At 33.0% G+C, this 17,860-nt stretch overlaps 1 protein-coding gene across 1 annotated transcript; it reads right to left on the reverse strand.

The window, feature by feature from the left end:
• Positions 1-1,186: 1,186 nt before the first annotated feature.
• On the reverse strand, positions 1,187-5,560 carry LOC136206063 (uncharacterized protein At5g02240-like). The gene is made up of 7 exons (XM_065996977.1): positions 5,169-5,560; positions 3,231-3,499; positions 3,110-3,146; positions 2,912-3,009; positions 2,172-2,233; positions 1,555-1,678; positions 1,187-1,483 (listed from the first exon to the last, which is right to left on the reverse strand). Exons 1-7 carry the CDS (start codon positions 5,416-5,418, stop codon positions 1,364-1,366), a joined length of 960 nt encoding a protein of 319 aa, XP_065853049.1. The 5' UTR covers positions 5,419-5,560; the 3' UTR covers positions 1,187-1,363.
• Between the last annotated feature and the right edge of the window lie 12,300 nt (positions 5,561-17,860).

A 17,860-nucleotide genomic window follows, 5' to 3' on the forward strand; every position in this document is an offset into this window, starting at 1 on the left:
TATTGCAAAAAAGACATTGTTGCCCTTTATTTATTGATTCCAATATTTATTTATTCTATAATAAGTCCATTATTCTATATGATTTTCGTAAACTCGCATTTTATAGTAGAAAAAAATGACTTAACGTATACTGATCATATAAAATGACATGTAATATGAAACAAAAAAAGAATCTCTAGAAAGACATGTAATATGAAACGGAGGTAGTATTATTTATTAATATCATGGAAATAAATATCGCTAATGTCACTAAACGTTTTTGTAGTAAAATTTTAGAATATTGAAAGTAGAAAACTTGTCATTAATTTCCCATGAATGTAAAAATTTAATTCTAAAATTTATTAAAAAATTTCATGGCCGTTTATCAAGAGTAAGTAACTGTTTTTTTAGTGGATAACTGTTAAGTATGACAAAACAATAATAATAATAAAAAAATTGAGTTTTTGATATTTTGATTAATAGAAAATAAAGATTTGATAAAAACCAATAAAGATCAATGTTAATTGTAAAATATATGTAAGATGTGATTAATGGTGTAATTTCCTCCTTTTTAAGTAAGTCATGTGGAGTGAGAATCGCTTTTGAGAGAAAAGCCCACAGTGGTTCATAAATAGGATCGTTATGAGGATTTCTTTCTTTCTCGTTTGGGTAGGGCGGCAATAGAAATGGATGCTAAAATGGTTACTGATGTGTTTAACAGGCCCTCTGAGGACATTTCTGAGTTCGGAGACCTTATCCGGCACTGTCGATTAATAGCGTTGGATTGTGTTGATGTCTCAGTCGCCTATATCCCTAGGCAAGCAAACCGCGTTGCGGATCTCCTAGCTAGTTCTTCTTTTTCTCAACATACTGGGATTCAGCTCCTCTATTTGTGAGACCTCTAGCTGAATCAGATGTAAACAATTGATTGATTCCATTTATTGATTATTCTTTTCGTCAAAAAAAAAAATACTCTTATTTATATTCCTTTGTTAGATAAAAAAAATGTACTAGTAGATGCAATTAATACAAAAATAACAAAAAAAATTTAGTTAAATTTAATTACATTTCTTAATTATTAACGAATCATGTGAAATACAATTAAAATAACTGTCAAACATTAACTGTATGAATTGGAGATAAATAACATACAAAAACGATAAAAAAAAAGTAAGTTTGCCAGAAAACAGTGAATACCCTCGAAAAATATGATAAAAAAATTGCCATAGACGAGAGAGAGAGAGAGAACAATGTTAGTGCATTGGTTTCTGTATGACACATTTGAACTACATAATACAAGACATCATCTTACATGAAATACTAAAGTAGAACTCATAAAAAGGACATCAAAATCCAAGAGTATAGTTTGATTATAAATTGCAAATCAAAATCGGGTGGTGATTTGGGAAAAAAGAGCCTTAAAATCTTTGGTTGGAGTGCCCGTTCCCTCTGGCTTTGAGGCGAGATCAAAGGCCTTGAATTTTGCTTCCTCAAATTTCAATGCCTGTTTCAGAGAAATGACTACTCACTCACTTGAAACAACAAGGATGAAAATGCAGTATAATTAATTACTACCTGAAGGCAGACTTCTGCAACATCAGGCCTCGCTATGGTTCTCGTCTCTGTCAAAAGAAGCTCATCGTCCTTCCCAACGATTAACTCTCGAACACCTCCATCTTTGTCTTGCAGGCCACCAGCCCTAGTTCATCCATAACAATTCAGTCAATACCAAGGATACATAAATAGTAAGAACGATTACGGTTAAGGTCGACTCAACACATCGTACGTGAAGGTCGACTCTAATACCAATTGCAACAGTCTGATCCAACGGTCCAATACCATATAGTTTCACTCAAGTCTTATTCCTTGGGCCTCAGTAACTTTAAAACGTGCCTACATGTATTAAAAACACACCATACAAATATAACCCAGTCGATCCGGTTCCATAATGTAGGTTCAGTTCATTCCTACCCCATTGCCATCTTTTAAGACCGCTCTTTGTTCGGCCTTCCATCCAATGCTATCCCCTTAGGATCGGGTTATGTGAGCTTATAATACATCTTGACATCATTTGGACAGAGATATTATAACCCAGCTTGCCAAAGCAGTCGATCAATATGGAAAGTTTAGTTCTATGATGTTTAATGACACCAAAACAAACCAATGAAGCAGAAATCAACTGGAAATTCTACCTTATTATTGTGTATGCAATGCCAGAGTCAGCCAAATACTGTTCAGCCTTTCTCTTCCATACCTTAAGAAAAAAAAAAAAACAGTGAGAAGTGAATTAGTGAAGGGGTTAAAAAGAAAGAAAAGAAGTCATACTAAAATGATGTAGATTAAAGGGATAACGTCCAAATTTGCCCTTTAACATTTTTCGTGAAGTGCAAACATATCTCTATCCTAAAAAATGGTAAACTTTTGTTTCCAGTGTTTGCAAGTAGAGCAATTTCGGGCCCAGACATTTCCGTAGTTACCCATTGACTATTTTGGAGTTGCAAAATATAAACCCAGCCAATATTGGCTGGACTTTGTTTTTTTCCCTATCCAGGCCAAAACGACAAACGGGCAAAATAAAAATACACAGTGCTTCATCTGCTGGGAGTGCAATCAGCACCCAGCAGATGAAGATGAAGGGGTGGGCAGGGGCGAAACCACCCCTATGAGGGACACTTCCTGATGGTTTGGCATGCCCCTGTGCCTGGGTAAAAGCCTCATCTTATGGGTTACATTAGCTGAACCCAAAATTGCTCCATGTACCGTTATCTGGGCTCGAAATTGCTCCAAGTTTGAAATGTTAAGGACAAAATTGTATCATTTCTTACGTTCGAGTATATCAGCACTTCTCGAAAAACGTTACACCGTATCCCTAAATTAAACTGTTTCCACATAGGGTAGAATGAAAGGAATTAGTTTAGAAAAGATAACAAACCAATATATTCCCATTGCCCAAACTGTTGAGGGGATGATTGAGATTTGTTCCACCCATTGATCCAACCAGTACAATTTGCTTCACTCCTGCACTCTTAGCTGCTCACATGTAGTAGAACCATTTCAGCTAAAAAATACTGGATATATGAAAAGGTTGTTGAATCAAGCGGAAATTAATGAAAGAATGAAATGGACTCACCAGCATCGATTTGATTTTTCTGGCCAATCCAATCAACCTATGGCAGAATAATCATACATGTCAGAGAAAGAAGCACAGGAAACGGATAACTGAATCCACAGTTAGGAACTTCAGGGATAACCTGTTCAGGATAAGCACCATCGTCGAAAAAAAATTCAGGTCTCCCTTGAGAAGGGTCAAAACCAGGTTTCATCTTTGGCACTGCACTTGTGAGAATTATGAGAGCATCAATTCCTTGGATAGCAGGAATAATACTATCAGTTTCCCTTATATCCCCAACAAACACATCTTCTGCTCCACCAATCTTTTCCTTGCTCTCTTCACTTCTAACCAAACCTCTTGCAACATATTCGTCAGATCTCTCCTTTAATTTCTTGTAAACTATTGAACCTGCAATTTTTGAGTGATAATGCTGGTAGTTGAGCTCGGTGAACACAAAATTGACAAATATATGCAAACAAAGCCAATCAACAACACAAAAGATTTAGGGATAAAATTCCAAATTTTCCACTAGCATTTTTGGGAAGTTGAGATATACCCCCAATGTAAAAAAAAAAAAAAAAATGGTAACATTTTGTTCTTAAAGTTTCCAACTTAGAGCAATTTTGAATCTAAATATCAGTGCATAGAACAATTTTAGACCCAAGTAACAGGTTCCATAAAACGGAACTCTTACTTAGGCCAGAGCCAATGCACACCTGATCATTGGGAACCACCCCTTATAAGAGTAGTTCTTTCCCTGTCCACTCCTCCATCTTCATCAATGAGGTGCTGATTACACCCCATTAGATGAAGAGTTGTGGATTTTTCTTTTTGGCCCAGCCCAAACCAAAACGGCGTCGTTTTGGGTTGGGCAGGGGCAGAATTTTTTTAAGCCCATTCCATATCGGCTGAGTTTATTTCTTTGTAGTCCAAGCAATCAAAGATTGACTCCGTAGCTGCCTCGGCCTAACGACTTTCCATGTTGAAAATGTTGATTGTTGACATTTTGCCATTTCTTACATTAAGGTTTATATGCACTTCCTAGCCACATTAGAGCATCTCCAATGCAAAGTGCATGGACATGTGTTTGATGACATGGAGGGTGCTTAAAAGAGTGCCTTGCATTGGAGTAACAAAGGTTGTTCTTGCCAATTTTTGGCACCCCTTTGGCACACTTACTTTTTCTTTTTTTAATATAAAAAAATGATTTAGTTGCCTACTATTAGTGGAGTTTTATGACAATATTTATTATTAAAATAAATTATATATAAAATAATGATTTGTGAGACCATAGTGACAACTTTTAGAGGTTCTTAGCATTAGCATTGGGGCATTTTTCTTAAAAATTTTGTAAGGTAATATGGATAAGATAGATAATAAAATAATATATTTGAGATGATGTGTTAAATTTTGGCAAACTTTTGAAGGGTACTTGCATTGGAGATGCTCTTAGGGACAAATTTGACCCTTATCCCAAAGATTTAGGTGCTTTGGATCTTACATCCTCATGTGGGAATCAGTAAGTTGATACCAAAGAAAGAAAACACATTATTTTCCAAATCCAAACTCTCAAACCCTAAATCGATTACACCATTTTTCACACAAAATTCTCAGCGCAAAATGCTAGTGCACAAGAAAGTTGTAGATCAAAAGCAATGGACTAACGAACATTTACATTAGGAAGCTGGAAAAATCACAAGATTTAGCCCAACCCTAACCTAAACCAATGATGAAGCATAGATAGTCCACCCAAAATCTGAAGAGTAATCCACATAAGAGTAACAGGGTTTTACTAGTGAATCAGGAACTATTAAGCTTTTCTTCTTCTTACTGTTGTTGTTTAGCCTAAAACACTAATCAAAGCCATAACAGGGTTGAATCGGTTATAATCGAAAGCATCAATTTCACATAAATCCAAAACAGTCAGGAACAAATTCCTACGAGGCAAAATAATAATATATAACCCCTCAAACTCATTTTATACAAATTGTACACGTTTGCAACATTATCAGAATAGCAACCAAACAGAGAATAGCAAATATGAATAGCGGAGAGAGAGAGAGAGAGGGAGGGATACCAGTTCGTCCACCGGCTCCCGTGACAAGGACGGTGGTGGCCATCGAAGCTGATACGAGTCCTAGTCTGCTAAAGCCCTTCCGGAAACGGGAGCTAGTTGATAGAAATGGTAAAGAGGATGAAGATGGAGAAAAATGGGTAAGAAAAGAAGTAGAAGATTCTGGAAATCTAAGAGTGGTTAGAGAGGATGTAGCCACACAAGCGTTATTATGAGTAGAAAAGACCAATGGGACACGTGTTAGAGCTGCCATTGGTTCAGGAAACTTTGTTGGTTGGAATTGAATTATTTTCCATCCGAACACCGGCGCCGGTGAGACTAAGAGCCTTCAATTTCTCGGTGTTTCCGTGTCTCTGGTAGCGGTTACAGGTGGTTGATACTTAGTATTTTTTATTCAATCTGCTCTTTTCCGATGGCCTATCTTATCCTTCTTCTCTGACTTACTGGAACATTAATCCCACGCTTCGCCGCACGTGCTTCCATGCTGCCATGTTTTTCGTTGAACGACAACGGTAAAAAAGTAAAAACACAGTACAATTAAGATAATCTTTCAGTCCCCAATTCTCTATCTCTATCCATGTGTTAAAAAAAAAAAATTAAGGCATTACACTCGTTTAGGTCCTCAAACTAAAGTTTCAAAGTTAATTAAACTATCAAAATCTTTAAGCAAAAATCATGTATCCTAAAATCAGAAACTACGATTATTTAATATATATTGTAATAATCTATGTATTGGTTCAAAATGAATTTGGGGAAAAAAGTTTGAAATTTTTCAACCGAATGAGTTTCGATGAGGTTTTAATTGATGATTTTTGTTTAGAACATGGACTAAATTGATGGTTTTTTGTTAGTTTAAGGACTTGATTGATGATTTTAATAGTTTAAGATCTTAATTAACTTTGAAGACTTACACCCCGTTTGTTTGGAGGAAAATATTGTGTTCTGAAAAATTTTATGCATGTAAAATATTGTGCAGGAAAATAAAATATTTTCCTGTGTTTGGCAACAACACTGAAAAATATTTTCCGGTGTTTGGTTACAACACTGGAAAATATTTTCCAACCACTAAATATAGATTTTCTGTATTTTTTTATTTTCAATTGTATATTAAAACACAAAAAAAAAATATGTAGAGACGTGGAAAACTGTGAAAACGTAAAAAAAATAGAAAAAAATGTAAAAAAACTCATGAAAACAAGAAAATGTAAAAAAATCGTGAAAAGATGTGGAAAACACGAAAACGTTAAAAACACGAAAACATGCAAAAATATGGAAAACAGAAAAACGTGAAAAAACACAAAAAAAAAAAATTTATAAAAATTTATTAAAAACACAAAAAGTGGAAAAATACGAAAATTACAAAAAGTAAAAAAATATTAAAAACATGGAAAAAGTTGAAAAACACAAAAATGTGAAAAAAAATAAATATAAAAACACGAAAACATTTTTTCACATTTTCGGTATTTTTTTATGTTTTCTCGTGTTATCAACGCTATTATGTTTTTTTGCACTTTTTCTTCTTTTTTGTGTTTTCACGTTTAGCTTTTCGGTTTTCGGTTTTCCCTTTTTCACATTTTCTTTTTTTTTGCGTTTTTTATTTTTCGCATTTTGTTACTTTTTCATGTTATTCACATTTTTTCACGTTTTTGTGTTTTTTACGTTTTTATGTTTTGTTTGCATTTTTCGTCTTTTCATGTTTATCGCGTTTTTCACGTATTGTCACGTTTTTGTGTTTTAGCATTTTTTGCGTTTTCGTATTTTTCGTATTTTTTCACGTTTTTGTGTTTTTTGATGTTTTTGTATTTTTTCGTATTTTGTCACTTTTTCGTGTTCATGTTTTGTGCCTTTTCAAGTGTTTGTTTTTTTTTACGTTTTTGTATTTTTCGCATTTGTTCACATTTTCATGTTTTTTGCGAGTTTTTTTTTGTCATATTCTCGTGTTTTGTAACGTTTTCATATTATTTATATTTTTCGTGTTTCATATTTTTACATTTTTTAACGTTTTCCCAATATTTCTCTGAACGCGTATGTTTTGGGGAAAATGTTTTACCCTTTTGAAAAGGGTAAAACATTTTCCCGTATTTCTTCCTTGCTTTTCCATTGACTTGCAACTTATTTTCCTTTGACTTATTTTCCTGCCCAAACAAACACTGGAAAATTGGAAAAATATTTTTCTGCAGAATATTTTCCCCCAAACAAACGGGGCCTTAGTTTAGGAAGCCAAATGGATATTATGCCAAAAAATAATAATAAATTCTCAATTTCTTTTGTGAATTATAAGACTACTCCCTCCATTTCAAAATAATTATAACATTTCATTAAATTTTCTTATTTCATAATATTATTTATCCAGTTTAGTTTTCAAAACAGTTTTTTTTTTTCAGTTTTCTCTTATTAATAATTTTAATATTAATTACACTTTTTGTCCTTTTAAGTTTTCAATGTATTAGATTGATTCAATTTAATGAGTAGCGTAAAAAATGAAAATAATTAATAAACAGAGATAATGAATATTTTAGTTTTAATCATTTTCTTAATAGAGCTCCGACAAGTCGAATGTTAAGATCATTACAAATTTTATCAAAGGTGGGTAGTTCTAACCAAGCATTTCATGATATTTGGGAGGGATAAAGACTAAACTCAGTTCCAACGGCTAGTAAGCCGGGGGAAAGAGGGAATTTCATCTCCCATTATAAGAATTGGGTAAATATGCCCATTTTGGTGGAGGAGGGGGAAGATGTGCCCTTTCACTCTCTTCGGGCAATATAAGAGTCATTTCTTGAAGCCATAGATAAATGTTTGGAAGAATTCTCAGACGATACTCAGAAGTTAAGGAGGACTGGTCGAAAACTTTGGGATTAATCTTCCTATGTTTGGCTATTTCCTAACTAGCGAAGTTTTTGTCTGAATTTTCTGGAATTTCAACCATTTCAGTATCATTATTCCTATGAGGATTTTCTAGGGATCCAGTTGATTCATTAGAAGTTTCTACAGGCTCAGAAGGGGTGTCGGTGCTACATTGAAGGGTTTTACGAATCTTTTAGATTTTGTGCTTAGATGAGGAAGCCATTTCAAAGAAAAATAATTAAAATCAAGAAAGGGACTAAGAAACTTACAGGTTGCAGGAAAAGTAAGGATGACAAGCTTTTAAAGTATGAAAATGATTTATAAGTTCAGAGCAAAAGCATATTAAATGTTTATTTTGGAAATATAAGCAAACACATCAATCATTATTACGAGTTTTAAAATATGACGGCTGTGTAATAATGACGATGACGTCGTTTGTGTAGAAGGAACACTCTGCGTTTCATTCAGGGAAAATCTAAAAGGCGTTTCATAATTTCACTAGAGGGGACATCTGATACGATACTGAATCATTTTGGCTTTTATTAGAAAGCCCTATCATGACCCGAAGACCTCAGATGGGCCTTGGCCCATTCAGGACTGTTATGATGGTTAGTCTTGGCCGAAGCTTGACCAAGGTCAAAGCTTCGGACATCTTAAATAGCCGAAGGTTGTCTTCGGATGAGTGTTTGGAGACACGTGGACCAATCAACACGCTGGATTCCAAACACACGGTCCTCATTTTCAGAAATATATTGACATAGAAAGATAGGTCCAAATGCTTATCATAAGTTGTCACGTGTCCAAATCCATCTCAATTTATCTATAAATAGCAGAGGTATTCCAGGATCCCAGGTATCTAAATTCTATTCCACTTAACTCCATTTTCTCGAATTACGTTAGCTTGATATTTCCAACAATATCACTGAATTTAGCATCGGAGAGGGTTCGTCGGAACACCGACCCCTTTTCTAACATTTATTGTGGTTTCATGTGATCAGATTATCAGTCAAGGATCGTTCTTTAGGAAATTCGATAACAACCATTAACCACTATTTTAAAACTTAAAAATCATACGCTAGTCCATGGGTTTCGGTTACCCTTATTTTTTGTTCGATTTCGTTTTGGTTTTTTGGTTTTTCAGTTTTCCGGATTTTTTTTGTACACCCCTAATAGGTTGTATATTTATTTGAAGGCATAAATGATTATTTGACCTTTGTAATATATAATTTTTTTTTATTTACCCCATGTAGTATTATTTGGTAACATTTGCTTCATGTGGTATTCCAATATGTGGCATTTAACTCATTTTAGATGAAAATATATCCGATTTTTTAATTCTTCTTACATTACAATTTTTAACACGTGACATGTATACATGATAATTGTTTTAATTATTGTTTTCCATATAGATTTTATATGTGGATAAATAAGAAAAAAAATTTATTTATTTATCCACATATCAAGTCTATATCAAAAAAAAAATTAAAACAATTATCACATATACATGTCACATGTTAAAAATTTGTATCATGTAGGAAATTTAACATATTGTATTGGGCTTTAATTCTTATTTTAACAAATTAGCTTTTAGACCACGATAGATAGTGTTGTTTAATTAATCTTTTAAATGTATAGATGTGAATTTCTAAATTTTGAACAATTTGTTTTACCTTTTCATATGATGGTTTGATGTTATTATTCTAAACAACTATAAATATTGTGTTTGATTAGAATTATAAAACCGTAGTAGTTAACTATTCAAATTCCAGCGGTTCACGAAAAAATTACTACTTGGGACTTTTCACAAAATGATATCTTTAGTTGGTTAATTTTTGACAAAATCACCCTTAAGAATAAGTCTTTTTATCTAGCTTTTTGCATTTAAAAGTTTATATTGACTTGTGATTCCATCTTTTTTGCATTAATCTACTTTTTCTGTTTTTGAAAGGAAAAAAAAAACAATTTTTTTTTGTCATTTGACCGTAAACTAGTAAACTAGCATACAATTATATAGACATATTATAAATTATTTATGAGCTCAAAAGTTGCTGCATACCATTATAAATTATTTATTACCTCAAAAGTTGTTAGATTTTATTATTTCTTTATTTTGTTAACAGTTTATTCTCTTTTAGAAAGGTTATTTAATAATTTAAATATTTAAAGACTTAAACTAAAATTGTTAAGTAAATAATATATTATTAAATTCGATGTTAAATAAAAATATAGGAACTACTAAATTATTTATCCATTTTATGTTGCTAAATAATATGATTATATTAGTTTTTCACGTGTTAATATCAACAACTTTTTATAAGTTTATCAAACACTAATTATCAATTAGCTAGACATTTTATTGCAACAGTCAGGCCGGTCCTCATATTTTATGGACCTTAGACGAAGTAAAAGATAATAGACTTTTAATAAAATAAAAATTATACTCAAAGATTAAAATGGAAATTTGAACCATTTTAAACTTAAATTATCTACTTCTGAATATGTATTATTATATTTATAATAAAAAATTTATCATACATGTAATAAAAAAATTGGGCCTCTTTTGGTCATCACCGCCGGCTACGAGGGTAGTCAGGGAGTACAACCCCTTAGAGCTAGAACTTTATGTTTGAAACCACACGTAGTACTAATATTTACGGAAACCACCAAATCTTATTGGACACAAAATTTAAATTTTCTACAACTTGTATGTTTCATCTTCTCTACTTTCTTTCTTTCTTTTTTTTTTTAATTTTCTTTTCATTGCTCATTTATTATTTTTAGTTTTCTTCTTTTCTTTTTTTCAAAATCTAAGTTTCAATATTGTAATTACTAATTTAGAGTGATTTGACTTGGAATAAAATTTGTGAAAAAACTTTTTTGTTATTGGGTTAAACTATGGTTTTTTGCTCAATGTGACAATACATATTGGTACAATTTTTAATTAAATACTTTCCATTTTGAATTTTGAAGTACATTAAAAAAAAAAAAAACTATTTTATCGCTGTTTCGTTTAGAGCCCATAAAATATTAGAACCGGTTTTGATAGTGACTTCACATTTTTATAAAATGACAACAAATTGTTTTTAATGCTACCAGCTTTCTGCTGATGTTGACATCTTTTTGGTAACATCAATCGGTTGGTATTTCTTAACCGATTATAATTTTTATACTCCATTATACTATCTCATCTATTATTATACTCCATTACACTCTACTATCCATTGTACTCTTCTTCGTATTCTTGTTTATTATACTCCATAATACTTTCTCTCTCTACTATACCCTCCCTCCTCATGGGAGAGTACAGTGGGGATTCTCTTAATAGTTCTTCATCACAGCCGATCCATTCATTCCTAGCTGTGAGTCAGTGAACTACTATGCTATCCAACAATTAACTCAAGCTTTTATTAACGTTTTCTAGTGCACCAGATTTAATGGGTTATAGGTTCATTATGTTTCAGATAATTACTGCAGTATTAGACCATTTAATTTTTTTCATTATAATTGGCTTGATAATAGAATTCCTATTACATAAAAAAAAAACTCATTATCCAGACACGTCATAACCACGGGCCACTCAGGATCCAATGGTTTCTCAATGTAAAAAATTTGCTTTACATGTGTAGCTAACACAAATGGATCATTTAAATGTCATATTGTATCCAGTTTGACCAAAGTAAAGCCTAGATCATCTTCTTTCACCCCCTACATGACTTCATCCAATCACACAAGAATATTGGAATCCTAAAGTGGTAGTAGTCCACCTCCCAAATGACACTACTACGATCATAAAAATGCATGTCCGTAGTTGTAGGCCTTTTATCCTTTGCACTTGCAAATTGCATTGCATCGACAACTAGAAAAACTCCACTGTTTTGAATTGATCTGTTAATATCCCGTGCTTTTGTGTTGAAATCAATGTCATTGACATGATAACCCTGGAAGGTAAGAACATGACTATTAGGTCCAGTAGCAAGCCACCTAACGGTGTCAGGAACCGCATCCTTGTCAGCTCTCATTTCATTTCAAATCTGACACAAGATCATTTCAAGTTAGTACACAATAAAAGTTTACTCAAACTAGATATGAATTAAATATTAGCATATGGAGTAAGATAGTAATTACCCTGGTTTTAATCCAATCAGGAAATGTCTTATTTTGTTTATCTCTCATCCACTTAGGATTTTTTTTGGCATAATAACTCAACTCTAAGCGCTAAGCTAATATGTATTATTCAACAAAAAGAAAATGAATAAGGTATATATGGATAGTACTTATAGAAAATAAGGTTGTACATCTTTACAGTTCTGCGAAATTGTTAAATAAGCCAAATGGAGTTATTCTGTGTCCACCATGACAATAGTAGGGGCGGATAAAGACTTGCATCCATTTACGAATCCCTTTATGTTTCTTTTAGAAAGCCCCACAGTTGCATAATATCCATTACATATATGCTACTAAATAAATGCTAATGCTTCTTCAATAATGTAGTACTTCGCAATGCAAGCCTCCGAAAATTGTCGATTATGAACCATTCCTTTAAACACTTACATATACCTCTCAAATGGGTACATCCATCTATAAAAACTAGATCACATAACTCGACTTCTCTTACAAGATGCAGGGTTAGGTGAATCATTATGTTAAAGAATGAGGGTGGAAAAAAATCAAGCAAACAAAGGGTATTGACAATGTCAGTTTGGACTTTCTGAAGGATTGAAATATCGACTACTTTAGTGCAAACAGATTTAAAGAATAAGCAGAATTGAATTATGACAATTCAAACAGATTTTAAATTCCATATTCTAGAATCATTTAATGAAGAAGACGAGTGAAAGAATTATTTTATTCAAAATGGACTTTTATATCCCTCTCAAATTGTGTGCGCTAAATAAATTTGCTAACTGTTCGCTCCCCCACGAAACTTATAATAGTTTATCTCTTTTTTGTTTTCAGAGTACCATGATATTCATATATAACTAGTGTCATCTGATGATTAAGTATATTTTGTTGGGGTTTAGTGTCCTATAGACAATTGTTCTAGGATACAAACTTAATGTAAATGAATTGTTCTTTATATCATTTGTTTTAATGAGATATATGTTTTATAACTATATAAAGGCAATCCCTTTTAAGCACTAAATAAAGTCTAATAAAAGGAAATCCGTAAGTTTATTTAAAGTGATTATAAAGTGTTCATACAAGTATGAAGTGAGACAAAACTTTATAATAAACTAATAAACTTAAAACCACCCCAAGTCAAGTGATATGTTTAGGATTGATATATCACTGTTGAGACTTGTATGTAACAATGTCTTCTGTCCGACAGAAAGCTGATCTCACAAGCTTCATATATACATATATCTGGACAGTTACATAGATCCGATGAAAAGTTGTTCATTAGGATTGGGGATCCGATTTGAGATAACAGGATGGGTAGATTCATCCTTGTCACATGTTCATCTCATTGGTATTAATAGGTATAACTAATCCTCAGACTCAAAGGAATATTAATTGGTATTCTGGATCACGGAATGTGATGCTTTGACTCTGGTGTAACACGATCCTTAACATAGATGACTCTGGGGTGTGAACAGTAGACGTTGGGTATCACAGGAAGTGATTGCGGGATTGTTATATATTGGATTGAGCATTTATCACTCTCAATAAATGGGAGATACATCCATGGATCGCTTGTGGAAGACTCGACTCTAAATCCTTGCAAGGTGATAGCTTAAGACTTGAAATACAGATTTCACTTAACCTATCTATTTGAGTTGACTCGGCCTGTACAAGTAAAATGAACGTCTCGCTATATGTGACTTGACATCACCCATAGTCATAAGATTCAGTTCAAGGATGTAGTTGATAAAGGATCGAATTATACTGTAACTAATACGGAAAGGTTAACGACAAAATCAACCTGTCTTCTTATAGCTCTGGGGGAATGATTACGGACTTGCTAATCACATACTCTGTACATCATTCCGTTATGCAAAGATTAAATATAATTCTTTGAAAATTAATTTAATAACGTTGCATACGGCTAGAAGCAATAAGAACCTAATGGGTCACACACAAGACTTAGAACCTAAAAGAGAGATAGATGTTAATTAATTGATGGAAGCCCAATTGAGCCCAATAAGGCCCATGGACCAATGGGGGGTCAAAATTCATGTAGTGAGATATATGAATAATTAATTTGATTTTGTTAAATCCTAATTAGATTAGGATTATGAATTAAATTAATTAAGAGATAAATAAGTTAAGAGTTTTAATTAGATTATAATACTCCTATTATTATCCAATAAGGTTATTATTATTATTATCCTTAAATATATTAGATATATAGTGAGATAATAATTAGGAATTCTATTCCGAATTGAATTCCTATTCAGTAACCTAATTCTATCTAACTAGGGATTAGATACAAGAGATTATAAATACCCCTCCCCCTTGAGATTTTCGAAATCCACCTAGTGCAAGAGAGAGAAAATTCGACACCCCTAGTTCGAGGACGAGATTTCTCTACGGCTTCCTTTGATCAATTGATTTCATCTATTTATTTTATCCTTGATCTTGTGTTGATTAGTTAGAGGCAATCTACTTTGGCTGCTATTCAACGGTTGATTCTAAATTAATCTTTCCGTGTTTTATTTTGTGTTTGAGAACTCGGAGAAGAGTTGTGGGCACTTCATTAACAACGGTAGATTGATCATCAAGAGGTAATTCTTCTTATCCCTCTTTATATGAAATAACGGTTAACGGATCTTGTGGTTTATGGAAATAGGTTAAAGTTTTTATATTTCCGCTGTTATACCTTAGCCTAATTTCCAACAGTGGTATAAGAGCCATCGTTAAATCCGCTATTTCATATATGAAAATTTAGAAGTTTTTCAATAGGATTGAATAAATATTTATAGTTAGGATTAATTAACAAATTGTTTGATTAATTAATTCTAAGGATAAATAAGTTTTAATTAATTGTTAATTAAAATAGATTATGCGTATGTTCCTAATTATTTTGGTTGATAATCATTATAACGAAATCTATTAGTTTTATAGTTAGATTGATAAAATCAGTTTTATTAATTCTAAAGATAAAACGGAAATCTATAGTAGTTTTTCCTATTTTCTGAAAATCGTTTTAAAACCGTTTTAGAACTGATATATATATATTTAAAATTATTATTATAAAAAAAAATACGACAGCAGCCCGAGTCGCGGCGCGACTGGCCGCTGTCGCACGGCTGCTGCTTCGCGGCAGCAGCCGCTGCCGCAAGGCAGCGGCGGTTCAGCTTCGCTAGGGCTGCTGCCAATCGGCAGCAGCCCACTCTCGGGCCCGGCCCGAGACCCACTTGATTTTAAATTGTTTAAAATCGTTTTTATATTTAAATATATATATGTTTCAGAAATCGATAGTTTTCTGTTTTGATTATCGAATGAAAATTTGTTTAAAAGTTTGTTTTACCAATTTGTAAATCAAAATGTTAAATGAATTAAAATCAAAATAATTGGAACGTGCATAATTAAGGTTTTATATAGTTATATTAATCTAAAGATTAATATAAAAGATACGAAACTATTAGAAGTAAAATTGGATGAAAGTTAATTTGATAAGTTAATACGATTAACATAAATATTACATAAGATAGTTATGTAATCAACCAATTAAATTTATTTAATTGAGTCTATGCATGTTTGGAGTTATGGACGTATTTGGACCCTCTTTTAGTCTTTTGGTATTTTTGAAATAGGGCCTGCGAGTCCTGCCTTTCTACTATCTATTGTAATTTCTCCTCTCATCTGATTCCCTTCAATTCAATTGAAGTTTTCTTTAGTAGTATAGAAATTAATATGTAATTTCAAGGCGCCATGGAGAAGACGGAGGACCTAAAGATAAATATGTAATAGTTAGTATTTCCTTAGGTTTGCCCTTTTATTCCGTCTCTGGCTCGACGGAATAATTTAGATGATATGTCCATAACGCCAATGTATGTGAATGTATGTGTCTGATGTATGCTAAAGCAAATCAAGACTAAGTTAGATTATGAGACCTAAAATAAAATCCCTCGTTAAAAAGTTAAGTAAATAAGCAAGTTATTAAAATCGGTTGCCCCTCCCTAATATTATAATTCAGCCGACAGTACTGAGGGCCTTTGGGTTGTTGAGTAAACTCAAGCTCGGGGTCTTACGGTAACACCTGAATTATCGAAAATCATTTTTCATGAATATGGGGTAATACTTAAATTAGATTATGATAATTGGATGAGTAAACTCATGTTGTCATAAACTAATGGGCAATATGGTTGGGATTAATATGAATAGCATATTAGTTACTAATGTGGTTAGTAACCCAATAACCTAGGAATCACATTAAAGATGTGATTGATTACATGAATCTACCTAATGAATGGGACTAGCTTGTTGAGTAAACTCAAGGCGAAATCTCAGGAGTTAGGATCCTAGCTCACTAAAGGATTTGTGAAATTCTTCGAATTAATATGGAGGGCTATTAATTTGGCAAAATAGTGGGAGCAATCTAAAATAAACTAAAAGGCATATAATTTTAGATTGATATACTTAAAGCAAATGAATAACATACGTTTACTCTTTCTCACATCTCAAGTTTTAAATTAAAACACTCCTAAAATCATGACTAACACCAATCTGCAAAACATTCTTACCGATAACAAATTGAATGGTTCAAACTTCACCGACTGGTTTCGTAACCTCAAAATCGTTTTGAAGTTCGATAAAATAGGGTATGTACTTGATACATCGATACCCCCTGTCCCTGCTGATGATGCTCCCATTGAGGAAATTGATGCTTACCAGAAGCACAAGGCTGATGATGATCATGCCGAATGCATCATACTTGCATCGATGACACCGGAATTACAAAGGCAACATGAGGAAATGGATGCCTATTCCATCATCATGCACCTAAAGGAATTTTTTGGGAAACAGACCAGGTGCGAATGCTACGAGATATCCAAGTTGCTATATCGTTGCAGGATGCAAGAGGGCACATTTGTCATGACACATTGTGTCAAGATGATTGGCTACATTACCAAACTTTCTAGTATTGGATTTGTGATGGATAACGAATTAAGCGTAGACTTAATTCTTCAATCCCTCCCAGAGAGTTAGTCACAGTTCATCATGAACTATCAGATGAATGACTTGCAAACCTCTCTTAAAGAGCTTGCAAATGTGCTCAAGTCAGTTGAGCCCAATATGAAGAAAAACAAAGTCATACCGTCTCTTGTCATAGAGGGATCAAAGAATAGGAAAGGGAATTCTCCCAATCCTAAATATCCCAAGAAAGGTAAGAAAGCCGTGCCCAACAAAACTAAGGGAAAGGAAGTGAAGAAGCCCAAAGGAGAGTGCCACTTCTGTGGTAAAGACGGGCATTGGAAAAGAAATTGTTGGTGTACCTAGCCTTCCTCAAAAGGGGAAGAAGCTGGGACTTCAACATCTGGCATGTTTTATATTGAAATTTCATAGTCTGAATCTTTTGTTACTTGATACCGGATGCAGCCTGAGGGTATTCCAGGAATATCTAGAAATATTATTTCTATTAGCCGCCTTGTTGATGACGGCTTTTCATATTTCAATAAAAGACAAACGTTGCGATTTTTATAGAGATTCGATCTTCTATTTTTCAGGAATATCACAAAATGGGATTTATGTGTTAGATGACAAAATTTCTATTTTCGCAATTGATACCAAAAGACATAAGCTAGATAATTCAACTTACTTGTGGCATTGTCTTTTAGGCCATATAAACAAAAGACGCATGCTTAAGCTACATCAAGATGGGCTTATAAATTCAATTGATCCTG

The sequence above is a fragment of the Euphorbia lathyris genome, chromosome 9, assembly GCF_963576675.1.
Source record: "Euphorbia lathyris chromosome 9, ddEupLath1.1, whole genome shotgun sequence".
NCBI lineage: Eukaryota > Viridiplantae > Streptophyta > Magnoliopsida > Malpighiales > Euphorbiaceae > Euphorbia > Euphorbia lathyris.